This window comes from Pteropus vampyrus, unplaced genomic scaffold, assembly GCF_000151845.1.
Source record: "Pteropus vampyrus isolate Shadow unplaced genomic scaffold, Pvam_2.0 Scaffold358, whole genome shotgun sequence".
Taxonomy (NCBI): domain Eukaryota; kingdom Metazoa; phylum Chordata; class Mammalia; order Chiroptera; family Pteropodidae; genus Pteropus; species Pteropus vampyrus.
Genome location: NW_011889139.1, coordinates 2,210,666 through 2,232,433, shown reverse-complemented (window position 1 = coordinate 2,232,433; position 21,768 = coordinate 2,210,666). Strand labels below are relative to the sequence as shown.

The 21,768-nt window shown below is 33.3% G+C and overlaps 1 protein-coding gene across 1 annotated transcript in view; it reads left to right on the top strand.

Annotated features, from left to right (window-relative positions):
- Positions 1-8,060: 8,060 nt before the first annotated feature.
- The window catches only part of LOC105305013 (ubiquitin carboxyl-terminal hydrolase 32), a gene marked incomplete at its 5' end in the record, with an annotated part of 36,889 nt that continues 23,181 nt past the window's right edge, over positions 8,061-21,768 (top strand). Inside the window, 10 exons of the mRNA XM_011379440.2 lie at positions 8,061-8,256; positions 9,677-9,852; positions 10,392-10,532; positions 13,741-13,858; positions 16,770-16,924; positions 18,172-18,253; positions 19,081-19,155; positions 19,565-19,703; positions 19,968-20,073; positions 21,226-21,399. Of these exons, the coding sequence (XP_011377742.1) occupies positions 8,061-8,256; positions 9,677-9,852; positions 10,392-10,532; positions 13,741-13,858; positions 16,770-16,924; positions 18,172-18,253; positions 19,081-19,155; positions 19,565-19,703; positions 19,968-20,073; positions 21,226-21,399 (1,362 nt within the window). The remainder of the gene's footprint in view (positions 8,257-9,676; positions 9,853-10,391; positions 10,533-13,740; positions 13,859-16,769; positions 16,925-18,171; positions 18,254-19,080; positions 19,156-19,564; positions 19,704-19,967; positions 20,074-21,225; positions 21,400-21,768) is intronic.

Genomic DNA, 21,768 nt, shown 5'->3' with positions numbered 1-21,768 from the left:
TCTGCCATTGGTCCAAATAAAGAGTTAAAGAAGAAATTCTCATTAGTGAATATTCTAGTCTTATTTAAAACATAGAATATTTTTATTTAAAAATAGTATTTTTTATTATTTAAAACAAGGAATGTTTTTCAGAATTAGAAAATTGAAAAAAATAATTTCAAGAATCAAATTTCTCCATTCTTGGAGAGCCAGTTGATATATAGACTCATTGTCAGTTGCCAAATGATCACTAATAAAATTCTAATGATTTTATTCATATTGTTGTTATTTTTTTTTTTTCTGTCATTGTTTAACAGAATATTGGTAGACTGCTTACCTTATTTTACCTCATTCTTCTGCCTGGCTCTTTTTCCCTTTGCAGAGTTTAGTAGTTTGTTTTTGCATATAAAATATGTTAATTGAAAAGGGTAGACTTTGGTGTCACTGAAGGAGTAAAAGTAAGCAAATGACTTAAAAGACCTTGTAGGTAGATAATAATGGTGATTGTAAGTAGAAAATGAGAACATTGGGGTAACGCAGCACAGTCTGTTTTGAAATGCTTTTGGTCTATATATTCTTAGTTTGGCCTTAGAATGAATGGTTATTAAAGTCTTACTGGCTGTAGATTCTAAGAATAACCTAGTTTTGTATTTGAAGTATTACTTTTTGTTTTTGTAGGAATATGATAGAAGTCTTACTCTTTTCAGCACATCCCTTAAAAACAGAAGTGCACTGCTGAGAATATGAACCCAGTTTGTCTTTGCCTGCCACAACCCTTCTGTGCCTTAAAAGAATTAGTGGAGGGTGATCAGGGAGAGATGTAGAGGGGAAAATCTGCACTTAGGTGTCATATTCCTCTCCGCACTCTGGCATTCTACATTGTTTGTTACCAGTTTACATGAAGGGAAAGCTAGATTTCTGTCTTTATATCACTGATCCTTTCCTCCATTTGGTCGACTCTCTTTCCCAAGCTTGCTATTTCATTCTTCATCTCTACAGTGTGTTCTTCATCTCCAGAAGTTCTCTTTGGTTCTCTTTAAGGGTTTCAATCTCCTTGCTAAAAAACTCATTCTGTTGATCTGGTTGGTTTTTTTATTCCTGGAATTGTTACTAGGAATTATTTTGAATCTCACTGCATTTTTTTCAGAAGTACCATCCTGAATTCTGTCATTTAAGTTGCATATTTCTATGTCTTTAAGCTTACTTTCTGGAGAATTTTCTCTTTCTTTCTGAACTGCCTTGTAACCTTGGTGGTTCATGGTGTTTAATGGACTATTTCTCTGCCTGGGCATTAATGAAAATGTATTCTGCTTTGTTTCTAGAAAGATTTATTATATAAAGTTCTCTCTTTGGCCTGTTGCTAAGGTGTTTTTCTTTTAGTTTCCAGTAGGTGGCATCAAAACTTCTTGGATCCCTGCTTTATGTAAAGTCTTAATAATGCCTTTTTTTCCTTATAAATATTTAATCACACTCACTACCTTCAGTCTCAGTCCCTGTCATTGTTAGTGACACTTTTGGTAGTATTTGCTCAGATTCCCCTGGGGCTCCGCGGTGTTTGGTCTTGGAGTATTTGGCGGGGAGGTGCCCTCTGGGTTGGCGGATGGAGGCTGCAGCTCAGCCTCATGATTCGCAACCAGGGCTGGTAATAATGAACTGTTGCTTCTCTGCCATCTCCACTTCTCTGCTTCTGCCCTGATTCCTGGGCACCTCTGCTGTGTAGAGCTCACAGCTCTCTCAGGAAGGGCTATTCAGAGAACTCAATGCACCTTCTCCTCTCCCCCTGCTCCTACAAGGTGCTCTGGCTGCGAGAGGCAGCTTCTTTGTTTCTCCCAGTCTACCACCCAACTCCCAAGGTTCTGATCTTTGGTATGGTAGCTCTTATTTGCAGATCCCTCTCTCAGACATGTTTGTGTGCAGGTTGGGTGTTTTTTGTTGACTTTTAGATGTTCAAGGGGAGAAATCTGGGGACATCTCTCACTCTACCATGTTTCTAACGTCTGGACAGTAACTTCCTTTTAAATGCAAATAACTTTAAAAAAGAGTGACATTCTGTACCTTAGTTTTCCTTATCTATAAAATGAGAGGTGTTATGAAAAAACAATTAAAGGAGTTGATACATGTTAAATGTTTTAGAACAGTGTCTAGCACATAGTAAGTACTCAGTAAGTATTAGCTAATATTATGAGAAATCATATAGGATAATATAGTGAGCTTGCACTCCTGTGTTGAAGTCCTAGTCTTACTACTTGCTGGATGATCTTAAACAAGTTACTTGTCCTTTCTCTACCTTGGTTTCCTCATACGAACAATTGGATTAGTAATAATACCTATTTCAATAGTGTTGTTATAAAGATTAAATAGTGTTGTTATAAAGATTACTAATATATGTGAAGCACTTAGCCCTGAGCCTGCCTAGCAAGTAGAAACACTTTATATAGAGAGTTAGAGGAAATAACAGTAGTAATAGTAGCAGTAGTCATAGCAGCAGCAGGAGCAGCAGTACCAATTAATTAGTGATTGAAATTTACCTTCCCAGTATACAGGACAACTTCAACAAATGCCTTGCTTTAAAAACAAACAAACAAAACAATGTTTTTATCGTGTTAGATAATTCGATCTTACTCTGGGCTTAGTCTGTCTACCTAGGACATCAGTTAGCTTTAATGTTTTCTCTTCACAAAATGGCATATTCGCTTATGTGAATTATTAATTGTCTGTGAGGGCAGACTTTCTTTCAGGTAGTGGCATGCCTCAATGGAAAGAGACCAAGGGAGTAGGAAAAATAAGCAATCATTTCTCAGACGTTTACCTCAAATTTGCTGTGATTCACTTGAGCTCATATGCTCGATCTGTTCATGGGATCTTGATGATTTGTTCTCTCTTTAATGAGCCAAGTGTTTTTCTAAGTAAAATTTCCATTTGTAAAAACGTAAATGGGAAGAAATGGTGAAATATTTTGTTTATCATCATCGTATCTTTCCTCCTGTTTGAGAACTATGAGGGAGCAGCTATTACTGCTTATGTACAGATTTTACTATTTTGTTATCATGTAACTTTAGAGCTAAAAGCACTTTAAGCACCTCTCTTCTCTAAATATACAAATGAAGCCTCAGAAGTCCCTTTAGGTTTTTTAATTGCCCTAAGTTGTATAAGGTTATTACCTGATGAAAATCACTAGAGTTCAGGTCTCTTGATTCCTACCTTAGTCCTTTTTTCATTACTCCATACTACCTTCCATTTTTCCCAGAGCAGCATTGTAGACTAATGAAATATAAAAGTCATAACTATTAGTTGTTTAAGAACATTAATATTTGTAATATACATATGTATAAGGCATAAAAATAAGTAGCATCATCACTGATAGAAAAGAAAGTGAAACCTGACCCTTATTTTGCAATATCATTAACCACTCATACAACTCAGAAGGAATCATAAAATTCTCAAAATAGAATTATCTTTAATATTAAAGGGCCACATAGGCCTTTTAGGAACCATTGACTCAGATAAAGTGAGGAAACTTCTCACCATGGGTGAAACTTTACCTACCTAGAGACCTGTGTTCCTGAAAACACAGGCTTCTAGGATAGTTTCTGATACTTTCAGACGAAGAAGTCATTAAAAACAAGAACCTTTGATGTTTAGGGCAAAAAAATTTCCCAGAGCAACTGGAAATAATACAGTGAAAAAGAGCCATTGACTACAATATATGATCATTATTGGTTTGTTTGATATATAATAGGAAAGTAGTGATAAGATTAATTTACTGGAAAGGTTGACAATTTCACTGAAAGCCAAGAGGAGTGGAAGCAATGACAAGAAAAATAGAGCAGAGAAGGGTAAAGAAGAAAGAACCTGAGTAGAGATGACATTTTCAGGCAGCGCCGGACACTGAGAGCGTTAGATTCCTCAAGCAGAAAAGAAAGCCAAAGACAGTGAAAGGACAGATTACTCTATTTTAGAACATTGGAAATGAAGTGAAGAAAAGTCCATATTCTCCAAGTCTAAAGGGTATGTAATTTACTGAGCCATGTTAAAAGCCTGTGGTATAATCTGCATTCTGGGGACAAAAATTACAGCCTCTGATAATCTATTATAATCATTCTATTGTTATATTTTTGTAAATCTCAACCTAATAAGTTTAATGCTGCATAATAGTTTTTTCATCCTGTTTTCTTGCCAGTGTTATCTGTAGATTCATCCAATGGACTAAACTGTGCAGAATAACAAATATTATAAGAATGATTTCATGTAAATTTTCTTTAGAAGCAGGCTCCATATAAGATTTCCAAACCAATCAAAGCATTTCAAATATAATTCCAAATATTTCCTATTGAAATTCTGTTAAATGCCAAATTCAAAGGAAAATTTGAAGAAAATTGTTTGTTCAAGTGAGATTAAGGAGACCTAATCTTCCTCAAAATATATTACTACAAAACTTTTAAGAACTAATTTATAGTGCATAAATAGAGAATATAAATATAAATTTAAAAAGGAGTTACTTGTCATCCATATAATAATTATGCAGACATCATTTAAGTTCAAGAATACTTTTATATCAAGAATAAAGTGATTTTTCTGGAGAATAACAAAGTGACCTGGAAGAAGACTTTAATTTTTCAGGAAGTTATTCTTTCATAATGGCTGTGCTGTTTCTGTCTTACTCCATCTTAATAGGAAAAAAGCAAATGACCCAAAAGTTCATTAAAATCTGGATCTGTTTCTAAAGAGTAAGTTCCAGAGCAAGTGATACATTTAATAAGAAATCGGTTACTATACTCTCAACATTTGGAGCACATTATGAAAACAAAAGTATGGGACTATAATCCTCACTAGGGCAATGGTTATCAATTCTGGCTGCATAGAATCACACATAGAGAGCTTTAAAGTAAAATTTAAAAAAGAAAGAAAAATAAATGCTAATGTTCTACTTCAGACCAAATAAATCAGAAAGCATAACTGAAGAAAAAGGTTGAGTTAATTTAAATAAGCCATTTTTGTTGGTATGGACTCAATATCAGAAAAGCTGTGAGAAAATCAATATTATCTCTAAGAAATTGATATGAAATCCACAGACTGAAGTCCATACATGATTAATAATATAAACTACTCAGGCCTGATTTATTTTGACTTCTTTTGGCCATAGGTCAGTTTGGTTTTATTGTTCCATTATCCATATAATTGTGACTTCCTTGCTGGATAGTCCAATTTAAAATAATGATGGTCCTAAATCTATATTTAATGTAGATCCCAGTTTTTAGTCTTTTATGTACTATGGTCATCATTTTTGCCATATAATGCCCATACTTTATTTGTTTAATATGTTTATATAAATAATTTTACCATTTTACGTAAGTAAATGTATTTTAAAAGGAAACTTTATATCACTGTCTTAAATAGAAAATCAGTGCCGCATTCCAGAACTAGAAGGTCAAAATAAAAATAAATTCAATGAAAATAAAATTTATTATTATTAAATTTCAACTAAATAGTGTTGCGTTTTGAAGACTCTGATATTGAGTCCTGTTCTCTATTAAGAAGAGAAATTGTTGAATATTAGATTAGCATATCAAGTATTCGATTATTAGCACATTAATACCAAACTGAGACCCTTTCCTTGAAGTAATCAGAGGATTGAAAGAAAATTGAATAGGGAATAGCTTTTTCACTGTGAACTAGAGTTATCTAATGCCCCAAATAATCTGGTACCTTTCTCATACTTTGAGAAAGTAATTGACAGAGATGCTAAGATTTGGATCTCTAGTAATGAATGTGAATCTGTGTGCTTCTGAATTGTTTGAAGTTTTAACAATAAGGCTATCTTGCTATTTAAAATTTTTTTAATCTAATTCATTGGTATGTAGAAAGAAACCTGGGTTTTTTCTCGTTCTTCTTGCCACTCTTTTCAATGAAAGGCACTGGAGTTTCTTCAGAACTGACTTCTGAAGGGTCTACAAATTGATAGTATTCACCTGGCTTACAGATTAAAGAGCAGAAAACATCTAGTAAAATACTGATACATTGTCTCCCTGTTTTGGCTAAAATTAGGGTGCTGCAATAGCATTAAAAGAAACTGAAGCATCTACTATGCTATTACTATGCTGTTACCTGGAGTTTATATTTTAAATTTGATGTTTTTCTTGCGTTTCAATTACTTTATTTATAAGCAGTGCCTTCAAGACCCACATTCATTGATGAGTATTATCTACTGAAATTCATGTCAGTGTTTGTTGAATGCCACTTGAGTTCTTTTATCTATATTATTTTCTATCCTGTCAGATGCCTATGGGATCTTTTTCCAATGGTTAGTCACTCTAGTCTTTGTCTTCACTCTCTCGGCTACAAATACCCTGATCTTTTTAAAACACTCACAGATACACATTCTCGTAGCACCATACCTCCTGCTTCTTCTCAATTCTTATCTGTTTTATCACCTCTAAACTGTGTCTAAAATGATTCTGTGGTCGCAGTCTCTGCTTCTGGGACCCCACAATTTCTTGATCTTTCTGTGATCAATAGAATAAGTCTCCTTCCCAGATTCTTCCACTACCTATTCTGTAAATATTGTTCTCTCCTTATTCTAGATACTGTTATTTTCTTATGCTTCAGGAAGTCTTTTGAGCCTCAGATTTTTATATCCAATCTCTTTCTCTGTCCTGAACACTACGCTCAACTCTCCAGGTATCTCAAACCAGAATTTCCCAAAACAAGCTCATTCTCAAAACAATTCCATTCACCCACTTACCTTGTTTTATTATTTTACTTTTTTATTATGGTGACATTGGTTAACAAAACCACTTGCCTTCTTTTAAAAAGATGTCAACTCTTGCCCAGTCATCTAAGCTAGCACCTCATGTACTACCTTGGAATTATCTTTGTCCCTCTTTTATACATAGTTAGTTATCAGTTGTTTTCACCTTCTACATCTCCTAAATCCATGTTCTTCTCTCCATCTTCTTATTTCTGGATCTATCTTTATGGTTTAGTACCTCATCATCTCTTACCTGAATTATTATTGGAGTCTTCTAACTTATATATCAATTTTCAGTTTCTGCCTCTAGTCCTTTCTATACACTAGACTTATTTTTAAAGCAAAAATTGGATTATGCTATTCTACTGTTTAAAATCCTTTCACAGAAAAATCCTGTCAATATAATGCTAAGTGAAAGAAAAAGAAACAATATGCTATGCTTAAAATGTGATATCTATTTAACAACAGCCAAAATGATAGTTCACATTTCCTAAATGCCAGGCACTTTATATGTGACACTCATGCAATCTTCACAGTAACTCTGAGGTAGATTCTAACATTATCCTAATTTTACCCATGAAGAAACAGGCTTAGAATATTACTTATTGTGAAAGGTCATATAGCTGACAGGTTAGAGCCCTGCCCTTAATTCTAAATAATACTCCATTCTACTTAATTTTTACACATACACATGTATTTTCAGTCACAAAAAAATAAACCACATCAAAATGTCAGCTATGATTAATGCTTAATGATGGGATCTGTATACTTGTCATATATTTCTGCATATTTTTCTAAATTTTCTACACTAACAATGTAATCTTTAGTAATAAAAAGAATAAATATTATTGAATTTTTTAATATCACAAAATGCCTTCCATCATTTCCAGTTTTTAGCAGATTGAAGTCTGGCAGCAGAAAAAAAGGAAGACCAAATATGATATAGATTGACTCCATAAAAGAAGCCATAGCCATGAGGCTATAGGAGCTGAGCAGGGCTGTTGGAGACAAAATGTTGTGGATATACTCATTCATAGGGTCCCCAGGAGTCAGGGCCAACTCAACAGCATGTACCAACAACAAAGTCTAAATTACTTTTTATGGCACAGAGTCCTTCGCAGTCTATTCTAAGTCTACCTTACCAATTTTATTTATATACACTCTTCCTCTTTGAAGAAATTAAAATTTAGTTATACATTAAAATATTTTAAATGGCTGTAGCCAACCACAGGAGTCTTAGAAACAATAGATAATTTGGAGACTCATTTTAAAGGCTACATAGTTGTCACATTATTAAATTGTACCTCCTAATCTCTAACTTTATGCTTTTTAGGATGCCAGCCCTATTGTAATCGAGCCATCATCCGTTCTGAATGGAGGAAAATATTCATTCGGAACATCAGTACGTTCTGTAGAGCAGAGTGAAGATAAAATTGGAGGAGGCAGCCTTAGTTATGTGAACACCACAGAAGAGAAATTTTCAGACAACATTTCTACCGCTTCTGAAGCCTCGGAAACTTCTGGTGGCGGTAAGTATGACTTGTTTTCCCTGAGGTCAGTTCTGGATCAGTTCTGAAAGGAGTGTACTTTGTAGGGGTGTGCTTGGTAGGATATTGGGCATCAGTCTTTCATTCATAGAAATAAGTTTTGAATGAAGTGGTCAATTATAAGATTCTTGAAATATTTTCACTGATTAAGCCACATCTCTCCATATTGCTATTAACTAATTTTGTCAATAAATTTAGATTTGGGGATTCAGTTTTTGAAAAAAAAAATTATATTTATATTTTCAGGACTCTCTAACAATAAGCACACCTTCATTGGATTAAATGCACCCTAATATCAAATTCTACACACATGTCAGTCTGGAATTTGAGGATTATTTTGTTAATATCGAGGAAGAATTCATAATGCTTCCCATAATTCCCTTCAGTCTTTGGTACCTACGTAAAACTTAGTACCTACATAAAACTTACACTTATTGGGAAAATGCTCTGGTGTTTTTGTGGCCCAACTGAATTGAGTTGATCCCTATTATTCTGCTGATATAGTGGCAGGACTCTCAATCTCACTCTTATCTTTTCTTTGAGGTCTTTTCTCCTTTTCTTTTGAAGTAGTAGGCAGATTGGACAGAGCTAGATAGCTTTTTGTAGAATTTACTGATTCTCCTTCCCCATATGACATTACAAAGATCACTTAAGCAATCCTAGGAGTACTCTCTCTAATGGGCTTTAACACCAAGATTATTTCTTAACCCTCACATATTCTTTTTGTATGTACTCACTCTATAACCAGTGTTATCTACAGGCTGAGCATTGCCACAGATAGTAGGTTCAAAGTGATAGATGGCTAGAATGTTTACCTGAGATTAATATGTAGTTGAGAGCTGAAATGCCTTAAAGTGTCATTGAGGTTCATAACTCTTAAGTCGTCATTACTCATTTTGTGTGTGTGTGTATTTTTCTATTGTAGCATTTATGCCTTCCTTTCAAATAGATTTGTTAGGGAACAGTGTCTTTCTTCCACCCAGCACTCTTCTTGTTTTAGCTCCTTCCCTTTGGTTTATCTACCAAGAAGAATGTTTGCAATGTCTTTGCAGGTAGAAGAGAAGAATTGTGGGAGACTATGTGAGAGCCCAACTGCTTGGCCATACTTCTTCCTTTCCTGTCAGAGGATGTAAAAGTCTTATTATGAATTATCAGATATTCTAGGAGGCTGGCCAAAGTTCATTTGGTAGCAGTTTTTAAAGCTTTTATTCTACTAGTGTATGTTAGATATCATCTAGAAAGGAATATTTCCTATCTCCTATAGATTTATCAGAATCTACTGTAATGACATGCCAACAGAAGAATAACATTAACCTAGTAATGGACACTGAGTTCATATCTTTAAGCCTATTTATGTATAATAACTAAAAATAAAGAGACTCCATCCTCTTTTTCCTTACAGGCTTTCTGTATTCTGCTACACCAGGGGCAGATATGTGCTTTGCTCGGCAACATAACACTTCTGACAATAACAACCAGTGTTTGCTAGGAGCCAATGGGAATATTTTGTTGCATCTCAATCCTCAGAAACCAGGGGCTATTGATAACCAGCCACTAGTAACTCAAGAACCAGTAAAGGTAGGTAATTTGACATCTACTTAAAATCATTCTCTTTCAGGTTGCTAATAAATTTCATTCTAGAAGTTTTAGCACATAGCAAAACATTAGTGGTTCATTTGATTAACTTGTTGTGGATGGAAATCTTTTTGCATAGTACATTTCTGTGAGAATATTTTATGATTTAGTACTTGCATAGAAGCAGTGTAGTGATCCTTGGAAATGTTGATCTGTCTTAGAACAGCTATTGTGAAGATGTACTTTCATGTGCATATGGAATTTTTTTCCAAAATAGTAATTTCTATTGTCTGAAAGAAATATGTAAAAATCAGTCTTATTATTATTATTTCCAAATGTTCTGATGATTTTTTTCAAATGATTTGCCTTGAGCTCCCTTTCTTAGTTTATTTTGAAAGTTAAAAATAACAATCTTTCAGAAAATTAATTTATTATCCAGTAACATAAAACTGAGTAGTGACATGTTCTTCTATATCTATATTTTGTTAAGACACAAGAGACTGTAATATTAAAAATCAACATTTGCATTTCATTCTTCTAAGGCTACATCATTAACACTAGAAGGAGGACGATTAAAACGAACCCCACAGTTGATCCATGGAAGAGATTATGAAATGGTCCCAGAACCTGTGTGGAGAGCACTTTATCATTGGTATGGAGCGAACCTGGCCCTTCCTAGACCTGTAAGTATAGCCAGTAGTGCCTTATATAGGGAGCAGTCATAGATGGGGTCTTTTGTTACTTTGATATATGAACCTCACTACCCACAGATTAGTCCTTACTTATGGTAGCAGAGTACTCAGTACCTGTTCAGCTCAGTTGAACAAATTATACATTCCTTCTCCTTCATTCATACATTTATTCATACATTTATTGAGTGCTGTATTAGGTGCCAGCCATACAATGATGTGCCTGTGGAAGTGAGTGGCTTTTATGGAGTGGAGGGAACAGTTAGTAGACTACATAAAGTCAGGAAATTATGAGGCTAGGCTATTAAATAAATCATCCACATAAACTCAGACATTAGGATAATGCAGGTCTTAGGCTAGAGTAGGAGTCTGAGAGCTAGTGCCAAAAACTTTAGTGAATGTAGGGAAAGTGGTGCATATTTTACTTCTGAAATTGTTATTCCATTAACCACACAGGCATCTAGTGAGGGATCAGGTTCATCTTGTAGCTCTTGGTGGATTTTTGTGGTTAGTTTTTTTGAAGGAGGAATTAAGGAAGATCACAACATATGATAACAGGAATTCAAACCTAGTGAATGAATTCTGTTTGTTGCCATTACTAGGATGAGTCATTTAGAGCATAAGTAAAATGCTCTAAAATAATTTAAAGGACTTAGAGTATGTAGTACCAAACTTCAGTGAGTTTGCAGCATCATTTGTTGTGCTTATACAGTAAACAGCAGGACTAATTATCCTGAATACTCATTATGTTGTTGATGTAATAAAATACTTTATAAGAAGATTCTTTTGGTATATTAAGAAACACTGTCTCTTATATAATGTCCAAGCTAGCGCTTTCTTATACCAGGAAGGTTTTGCATAGATGAGATAAAATAAGTTAGATCACTTCCAAAAAGTAAAATCCTGCTATAAAGCCTTAGTCTATAATTTGGATATTCCTAATAATTTTGATATAATTTTGAGTTCCTAATAATTATTAAAAATTTAATTTAATTATTGTTGGCTTCAACAGGTTCTTAGTGTATTTCACATTAGGACTCTTAGATAGATACATATAAATATGAATATACATAGATATGTATACATATATATTATATTCTTTATTTATTAGGGGTGGGGTTGTCTTTGAGTTAGTCACTTAATTTCTGGGACTTTCCTTCTCTTAATAGTATATATTTGTAGAGGAAACATTGTGATAATTATGTGTTGTGTGTGTGTGTGTGTATATATATATACACACATCTATATGTATATATATACATAGAGAGAGAGAGAGAAAGAGAATTTGATGTTTTAAAGCTTGCCTGAATCCAGATTACCAGTGTTGCAATCTCTAAATTTTATTTTCTCATCTATAAAATGGAGATAATAATATCCAGCTCATTAGAGTTGTTTTGATAATTAAATAATACATATGATTAGCACAGCATCTGATTCATAGTAAGTGGTCAGTAAATATTGACTGTTGCTAATGTCATCTTCCCCAAAATCTCATTTAATCTGAAATCATAAGTAATTATGGTTGTCAGTTTTCTTACAGTGGTCTTACAGGAGAGTGTCAGGGAGAGCGCCTCTTACTGCTTTCATTTAAATAAGAGTCTAAAAAGCTCCCAGCTGGAGCTTTTTGATTGCCATGCTATAAGCATATCAGAATGTGCAGAATACTTTAAAGAAATAATCCTAAAGGTTTGGTTTGTAGCATTGTTTGTATTGTGTTATTTTCTGCTCCCTCTAGATAATAAAAAATGCTCTGTTGCGAGACATTACTTACTAGGGCAAAGGAAATAAAATAAAACCTATTGAGACTATTATATTAAAATTCTGTAAGAATTTATGTTTTAAAGAGTTCCAGTGTTAATCCTGCCATCTGTTTGGAATACTAAATTGATAACGTGCTCCTCTTAAAACTCTTAAAGCAGATCTCTCTCAGTCTTTTTCAGTTCCTCTCATTGCCTTTACTCCCAGTGTCTTTCTCTTGGTCCCTCTCAGTCTTTCTCTTGGTACTCTACTCTGTCTCTCTCACTGTCGTCTCTCTTAGGCTCTCTCACTCACTGCCTCTGAGAGGAGACCGCACTCTGTCTGTGGAGTGTTGCCTCTTTTCTAAAAAACTTTCCTTTTGACCCTTAAAAAAAAAACTCTTAAAGCAGTATTTTGATAATGTAATGTTTTCCTGTGTCTTTGATCTGGCAAGCAAGTTATTGGAGGGAGTTTCTGTAAAATCCTGTTTCAACAATGTGAATCCCAGTTAGTTTTTATCATAGACAAAAACATGAACAGACCAGTTACACAGTAGAACATAGATAGTAAATATTTATATGGAAACTTTTATCCTCACTAATGCAAGAAATAAAATTTTAAGTAAATTTATAATACTCTTTATATATGTTAAGCCAGTGGGGTGTTTTTAAACGTTTGATGATAAGGTTTTGTGAGAATAGTGCATTCATACATTTCTGGAAATATTGTAATGACATGAATACTTCCATACTTTTTTTAAATACTTCCATACTTTTTGACTTGTTACTCCAGCCTGAAGAGTTTATCCTTTAAAAGAATGTGTAATATGTAAAAGCAAAATATGTATACATGAAATACATAAAAGTGAAAAGAGGGTGTGAGGGTAGTGCCAGAATAAAGCCAAAAGACCATCACCCCAATGATGGACAATTCAAATTGACCTGCCTATTCTTTTCAATGCCTATCTTACTAAGGTTTAGATCTTTTAAAATCACCTTAATAGTATAATTCTTTAAAGAATGTCAGGTCCTTCTCCTTTAAGGATAAAATTGCACAAGCACAGGATACCATGATTTATTAATAGTTACTTTGGTGTGTGTTCAGTTTCAAGCCTTGCCATCCCTTAGAACACTGAATGTAGATAATATTTAAGTTTTTTAAATTTTATTTTGATGTTGCTGCTTTTATTGAAAAATTAAAAATAAGTATATTCATTGTTACTGCTTTTAAATGAAAGAAGAGAAAATACTGGGAATTCTAATCTTAGAAAGTAGATTTAGGAGCAGAAACCTAGGAGTATTTAAACCCATGCAATTTAAATCTATGAATTTCTAGAATCTAACTATAAAATATAGAGTGTGAATCTATTGAACATTTTAGTTTAAAAATAACCAGAAGTTAAATAAAATTGGAAAGTTTTATTTCTCCTTTTACAGTGATCACTTTATATCTTTTAAAACAACAGGTGATCAAGAATAGCAAGACAGAAATCCCAGAGCTAGAATTATTTCCTCGATATCTTCTATTCCTGAGACAGCAGCCTGCCACTCGGACACAGCAGTCTAACATCTGGGTGAATATGGGTATGATGAGCCTGAGAATGTTTCCTCAGCATTTACCAAGAGGTAACTTAAGAATGCAGCAAGAATATCATGCATTTCCTTAAAAAAATAAAAAATGAAAACGAAGTTGGTCAAAGTCTGGTGCTACTGTACCAGTATATCACTTATGGGGCTTAGATCTATGGTCATGCGCAAGACTGTGTGGGATAGAGACAAAATCTCAGCAGCAAACTAGATTATTTCCTTTTCTGGTTTGTAAATATACAAAGATAATAGATAGAAATAGATTTTACATACTTTGTTTCTTCGAAGACAAGCTATTGCAAATTGCTTGACCTAAATTAGAGGCTGTCAGTCAGTGACTTGTCTTTTTAACTCCACTCAAATTTTTAGAAGTAATTTTATTGGCAATATCACCTTTAATTTGGTTTTTGGTGTCTCTTGTGGGTTTGTTTGTTTTTTTTTTTTTGACAAAACATGGTAAGTTTTTTATGCTAGGTCTTACGAGCCTTTGTAAGAGACAGATAATACAAAGCAAAAGATATATTTTTTAAAATGAAAGTGACACATTGCCTTTGCAAAACATCAAACCTATCAAAATGACAAATAAGTTCCCATTTTAATGTGTTACATGCAAAAAAGTCCCCTTCGATTTCCCTATGAAATTAAATTTTATTGATGGGCAGGATTTTCTCTGTTTTTTGCTTTGCAAATATTTGAAATTATTTGAGTTTATCCATTCCAGAATGTTATTATAATTAATATAACATAGTATACAAGAACTACCTATAAACCCAAACCAACCCTATGAGTACCATCCCTCCTTTGAAATCAAATAGGGTTATTCTTCCTTAAAGGATATATTCAGATAATATATAGTTAGATAAGAATTATAGCAAAGCAGTGGCCTCTTCCTAACCAAACTTTGTTTTTGAGGAAACCATCAAAATCAAGGAACAGAGAAATAAAATCTCTATGAAACGTTTTGATTTAATTTTCCATTGAATAAAAGTATTTACCTTGCTTCTGTGGCACCCATAGGCACATATCTTTTTCGATTTTCTTTGAAAAGTAACATGAGAGGCAAGATTTGTTGTTGCACTTTTAGTAAGTATTCTTTGCAACTCTTGTGCTGATCCTAGATTTTTGCTGCTCTGTAAATTCCACTAGATTTGTTGATGCTATTCAGAAGTGCAAAATTATATATAAGTGGCTGCCTGCTTAATGAGCCATGCTATAAAAACTATCTAAAATTCAAATAAATTTCTTATGTGGCTTAGAACAATAGAAATTGACTTGGACACTATACTTGTAATTGCTTCTGAATCCTAGCACTGGGTAGTTGTTGCTCCAAATTTATTCTTAATTTGAAATTTTATTCCTTACTAATTAGTTATGAAATCAATCATTAATCATTTTGAAGTTTATAAAAATATGCTTTCTTGCTGTAATCTTATAACTAATCCTCTGATGTATAATTAGAGATATTTGCTTTTTTGTTTTCCTTTAGGGATTATCCTTTGCTTGCTGATAGTAAAAGGTTTGCTTTGCTATATGTTTAATATTGATCACAGTTGGGTTTTGTTCTGCCATAACATAGTTTTTATCTTTCTCATTACTCAATTTATTACAGCTATTTACTAGGCTCTTTTATTCTATTTGTATACAAACCTTACCACAGTTATAATGACCGAAATGTAGCCTTTTTGACAGCCAAGGCTGTAGAAGTCATTGTTTCTTAGATGATTTTTCAGCTGATTTTAGGTGAGTGAATTCTTTTTAGGAGCTCTAAAAAAGCAGATGATGCCCATACTTTAATCTGCTTTATTTAGTAGGTGAAGACTCAAAGTGCATTTAATAAGAAGAAAAAAGCTCAGTCACCATGGAATGGGTGGAAGACTACCTGAAATGTATAATTGTACCCTACATGGATTATATTTATATGTTAACTTTTTTTTTGTTTTGGGTTGTTCAATAAACTATAACCTCCCATAGGCAAAGATGATCATTTTAAGACAGACCTTTTGCCTGGATTTTTGGCTGAATAGTTAACCAGGGTTTAGCAGATTGTTTTTAGCAATCAGCCTATCTTTGATTTCCATGCTCTCTTGTCATTTTATCACCCTTCTCTATTGAAGTATGTGTTTAGACTTGACATATTCTTCCTTCGCTCTTCACTCTTTCCTCTTCCTGCCACTCTCTGTTTCCACCTTGAGCCTTTCAGGAATTCAAGGTCATGTCTACTGTGAACTTTCTAGGTAGGCAGGCCTATGAGGGTATGATTTTTACCCTCTTCTACCTTTTAATAGGATAATTTTTTTGGTCACGGGAAGCTTTGTGGCTTTACTTTAAAGTTCTTTTTGGTTACATGGAATCTATGCCTACTTAGAATTTTAAGTAAAATTTTCTTATGTAATTGTACCAGTGTGCCAGGTAATTGGGCCACTTTAATGATTGAGAGTGATGGGATTAGTAATTCAAAGGCAGTTTATTTTAAGAAAATGGATCAGGTGAATCCAATTACCTATCTGTGGAATTCAGATCCAGTCTCATTTTCTCTTCCCAGTCTCTTTATCAAATCCAGTCTCTTTATCTTTTGATTTTGCTGTTGCATGTGACCCAGCTGAGGGCAGCCAAGATACTAATGCCTGTTGTTTATATCTGCCACTCTTCTGGGATCCAAGTACTGCCAATTATTTGGGCCTCTGTGATTTTATTGCTTCCTTTCAAAGTTAAGGCTTTGAACTCTAAGGTACTTGGGTCTCCTGTCTTCATTTTAAAGTTTTATTTTAAATCTCCTTATTTATAAAATTATTAAGCCTCTAATTCTCTTTTCTCATCATTATTTCATAAAATAGTTTGGTCCCAATTACTGAGGGATGCTTATTTTTTTACATTCGCCTTTTGCTTATTGTGATTACTATGGTCATAGGAAATGTACCGTCTCCGAATGCACCATTAAAGCGGGTTTTAGCCTATACAGGCTGTTTTAGTCGAATGCAGACCATCAAGGAAATTCACGAATATCTGTCTCAAAGGCTGCGCATCAAAGAGGAAGATATGCGCCTGTGGCTATACAACAGTGAGGTAAGAGGCATTTCAGTCATGAAGAGTACCAGATAAGGTGTGAAATCCCTATCTCATGAGTTTTGGGTTATTGTCTACAATTATCATGCTGAAAGTGAAACCTTCAGTTAAAGCTTCAAATTTTAAATTACTATATGTATACATATAAATATTTGTCACCTGAAATCCATAATACCACTTGCTGCTTATCCGGGACAGCACCATCTTAGAAAGATTATTGTTATAAAGTAACAGCAAATATCTTTTTTTTTTTTTTTTTAACTAAATAGAGTTTATTTTGGATTTATTTTAAGGTAACATACACCTGTTAAATTCGAATAACACAAAAGTATATAGTTAACATTCTTCCTTCCCATTCTCTGACCCCTATCTTCTATTCTCCTCAGAGGTGGTGCTGTTAATTGCTTAATATGCAATATGTTTTCAGATTATATTCTAAAATTGGATCATAGGTAGTTTTAACCAGTTCTCTATTCCCTAGTTTATTTTTTTTTTTACATCCTCCTTTGGTCACCATTAAGAGGCAGTATAGGAAAATAGTGAAGAGCATAGCTCCTGGAGCCACACTCCAGAGATTAAATCCTGGCCCTGCTGCTTGTTAGGTATATAACCAAAGACAAGTCAATTTCTCTATCTCAGTTTTCTCATGAGTAAATGGGGAGAATAATAGTATCTCCCATAGGGGAGTCATAAGAATTAAATGAATTAATTGTGTGAGCACTTGAGAAAGGGTGAGCATAAACAAAACTGTCTAATTCTACTGTGTGACATTTGATTTTCCTTGTCAGTTCCTAGTGAGTGATCAAGTTCTCTCTTGGTCATAAGCACATGTACTGAATTTCATACTAGGAACTAAATAAAATTTCTTCTGTAAGCTATTCAGAAAATGTAAATCTCAGTGAATTTTTTGGTTTAATGTGTGATGAATCTTCTTCTGGTCTCTCCAAAATTCTATATAACTTTGTTTTAGAGACATTAAGTACATGTTTATGAAGTATACATTGTTTCTCCTCATTTTACCACCTAAATTTTAAGTATTTCTGAACAACTGTAGTATGTGTAATATCTGTCACATGAGTTATGAAACTATAGACATGTTAAAGATTTTTATTAAAATACAGCTAACATACAATATTATATTAGTTTCAGGTTACAAGGACATTTGTAATTGTCATTTATTTTTATTCCCATATTTGTTTCAGTTTTAGGAATCAAATTAACAAAAATGTTTCCTCCTCCATACACAGAATTACCTCACTCTTCTGGACGATGAGGATCATAGACTGGAATATTTGAAAATCCAGGACGAGCAGCACCTGGTAATTGAAGGTACAGAATGGAAGCATGAATCTGTATCAGTTTTTTTAGGGGAAGAATTTAAAGATTTAGTTATTTACTAATAATCCATTTAATAATTTTCCAACTACTTTTGATCATTTTATTCTTAATGGTAAAGAAAACCCATTAAACCCTTACATAGTTTTACATACCATTTAGTTTGCTTTAAAATAAATATATTGCTGACAAGGTGTGGAAATGGTGAGTATGGGTGAAAATGGTGGGTGGAAACAAGTAATTCAGTTATAAATTTACAAAGTTACTTAAAAATTTCAGGCTGCCTCTTTGAGTTTGAGTAAGGAAACTAACTTTCTTACATAGTTGGTGGTATAGGCTTTAAGTAGTCATCAACACTGATCCCTCATCAACAGAGCTTGTATATTCACACAGATTTACACACATATAAAAGGTATGCACATGTCGTTGAAAACTTAAAGTATGTCTTTACCCATCAAGATTCATGGAAACATTGCTAGCTACCTTTGTTTTAAAATGAATAGATTACTCTCACAGTTGTCACAATTTAAAAATGAATTGTAGTTCTAATGTATTAACTTTAAGAGCTTTAATTACTTTTATAGATGGTTGAGCGTAATTTTAGTTCAGATAGGTAATTGAGGGAATAACTAGCTAATTAATTCTAACCAAGTGACTATAAAAACTCCAATGTAATCAGAATGGTTTCAGAGTCAATTACTAAAACTAACTTGATTTTTTTTCTTTTAGTTCCTGATTTAGAAATAACTTTTTTTTAACAGAAGCACTTGAGTGGGTATGATTTCAATGGATAAAATATTAACATTCTTCTGTCTTTCCAGTTCGAAACAAAGATATGAGTTGGCCTGAGGAAATGTCCTTTATAGCAAACAGTAGTAAAATAGACAGACACAAAGGTAAGTCTCCATTGTGTTATTTTTAAAGAGATTATCTTGAAATTATTCTTTATTTTCCCTTTCTTCTTATTTTTCTTTTTCCTGAAGCATCAAATTTTTTCAAACCTTACAGTTAAATAATTAATATATTTTTAAAGATATAACACTAGAAGAGAATTGTTTGGATTCTAAAAAACTCATAGCAATTAAAGAGAGTCATTGCTGCTTCTAGATTACAGATGAGTGTGCATTATCGTGATTGCCAGTGACATCCCATGAAAAACCTCTAGCATTACAAGACGAGATAGGGAAATATTAGCTCCATTTAGCTGATTAAAAGAGTTATAAAAACAATGCATCTCAAATATAAGTAACTGGTCTATGACTTCTTACTACAGCTAGGCTTCAGTTCTCATATTGTTTGTTCCAGTTCCCACAGAAAAGGGAGCCACAGGTCTGAGTAACCTGGGAAATACATGCTTCATGAACTCAAGCATCCAATGTGTTAGTAACACACAGCCACTGACACAGTATTTTATCTCAGGGAGACATCTTTACGAACTCAACAGGTAATCTTTCTTGTGTTGTTGGCTTCTTAACTTTTTATAACTTTGACATGAAACCAATATCACCTAAATCTCCCCTTTCTTTACCATGGGAGAGAAAAGTCTTATCTTATTTGCCCTATTTAGAATGAAATAAGGGCCAGGGGATACTTCTTTTTTAAAAAATAGATATTTTGATGTGCAAAAACAGATGCTAGGCATTTCTGTGCCCATGTGATTGCGATTTATGAGAATCTTTGGCAACAAATTTTCCTCTCAAACTCCTAGGACAAATCCCATTGGTATGAAGGGACATATGGCTAAATGCTATGGGGATTTAGTACAGGAACTTTGGAGTGGAACTCAGAAGAATGTCGCCCCATTAAAGCTTCGGGTAAGCAGGTTAAAATAATATGAAAGTATTTAAGTCCTAAGCAGTTATTTAAGTAATTATTTTTTCTCTACATTTTTTTTTTATGTTTATAGTTTAATTTTTTTGGATTCTTCACTAAACATAAACTGGATGTCAAATACTTTTACTTGTTCTAATATATGCAAAATAATCCCATAGATGGATTGAGCGGGTAGGGAAAGTTTAAATTTGGTGTGTCATTTATTTTACTAATCAAATATCTTCTATATATAGTAAACCTTTCTGTTAGTCCGTCACTGTTAACAGTATTCTAACTACAAAATAGACCTCTGAGTCTAATGAAGGTTACTCAACATATTTTTAAATTACTAAGATAAGTTCTATTTGTAGAATTTTTTTAAAGTATCAGAAAGAAAGAAAGAACTTAATTGATGGATAAAATTTTATAATAATGCCCTACGTAGTGCATTTTAGTGAAGTGAGGATTATTTTTCATCTTTATTTAAAAACAAGGTAACATCTTTTTAGGTTAAAATTAATAGTCATAATTATAATAGCTAAAAATTTGACTACTTACCACTTACGAGGTACTATTCAAATTATTTTATATGTATTAACTCATTTAATCTTCTGTATTTCCCTATAATGTAAAGCAATGTTATCTCCATTTTATGGCTCAGGAAACTAAGGCTCAGAACAGTTAAATAGCTTGCCCAAGATTACAAGTAAGTTAGTAATTTGTCACAGTTAAATATGAAGCTTTTATGCCTCTAGTAATAAAAGTTAGGATACAAAAAGACAGGAAAAGTTACTTGTAAAAGAAAACATTATAATAGGAACTCATTTAATGTGAGCAAATACTATTTTAATATTTCTATCTTATCTGTCTTAAATCATCTATATACCTAAAGAACTGTTTGCTTATGTAATACTGAACTAGGACACAGTATTGGCCAAAATACTTTCCTTTTCCTTTTTTTTTAAATTTTTTTTGTCATTTGAGATTAAGATTAGAAAGCTTTCATGATTATCCAAAGTATTTTTTCTTAAATAGAGACAGACTAAATACTATACTACTTAGTTTCTTTTATAATGCCTCCGATTAAATTAGCATGTTCATTCCAAATTGTATTCAGTAGGAAATAATGAGTTTGATTCCTCTTATAATTATAGTGGACCATAGCAAAGTATGCTCCCAGGTTTAATGGGTTCCAGCAACAAGACTCCCAAGAACTTTTGGCTTTTCTCTTGGATGGTCTTCATGAAGATCTCAACCGAGTTCATGAGAAGCCATACGTAGAACTGAAGGACAGTGATGGCCGACCAGACTGGGAAGTAGCTGCAGAGGTTTGTCAATTTTAAGTTTCTAATGTAAGCAGTTAGATAAAGTGTTCTGGCCACAAATGTGTGTTGCACGGCTTAAATTCTGTGATCAGAATTTTACTGTGAAAATAAAGGAATTTGTATTTCTCTGCTTAATTTTTGTGTAGTAATGCCAAAACAAAACATCCTTAACGAAAATAGAAAAATGTTACCTTTTCACACTGTAAACTTCTGGGAGAGGATGTAAAAATAATTATTCATTAGAACTTCAGGAGTCCCCATAATTGCTAAAGTAATGTGTACAGTTACCAATAGGTACATTTTATTTGCTTTTTAATGGACAGAAAACTATGATAGTCATCATTTTTACCATGGTAAGAACAAAGGATAAAA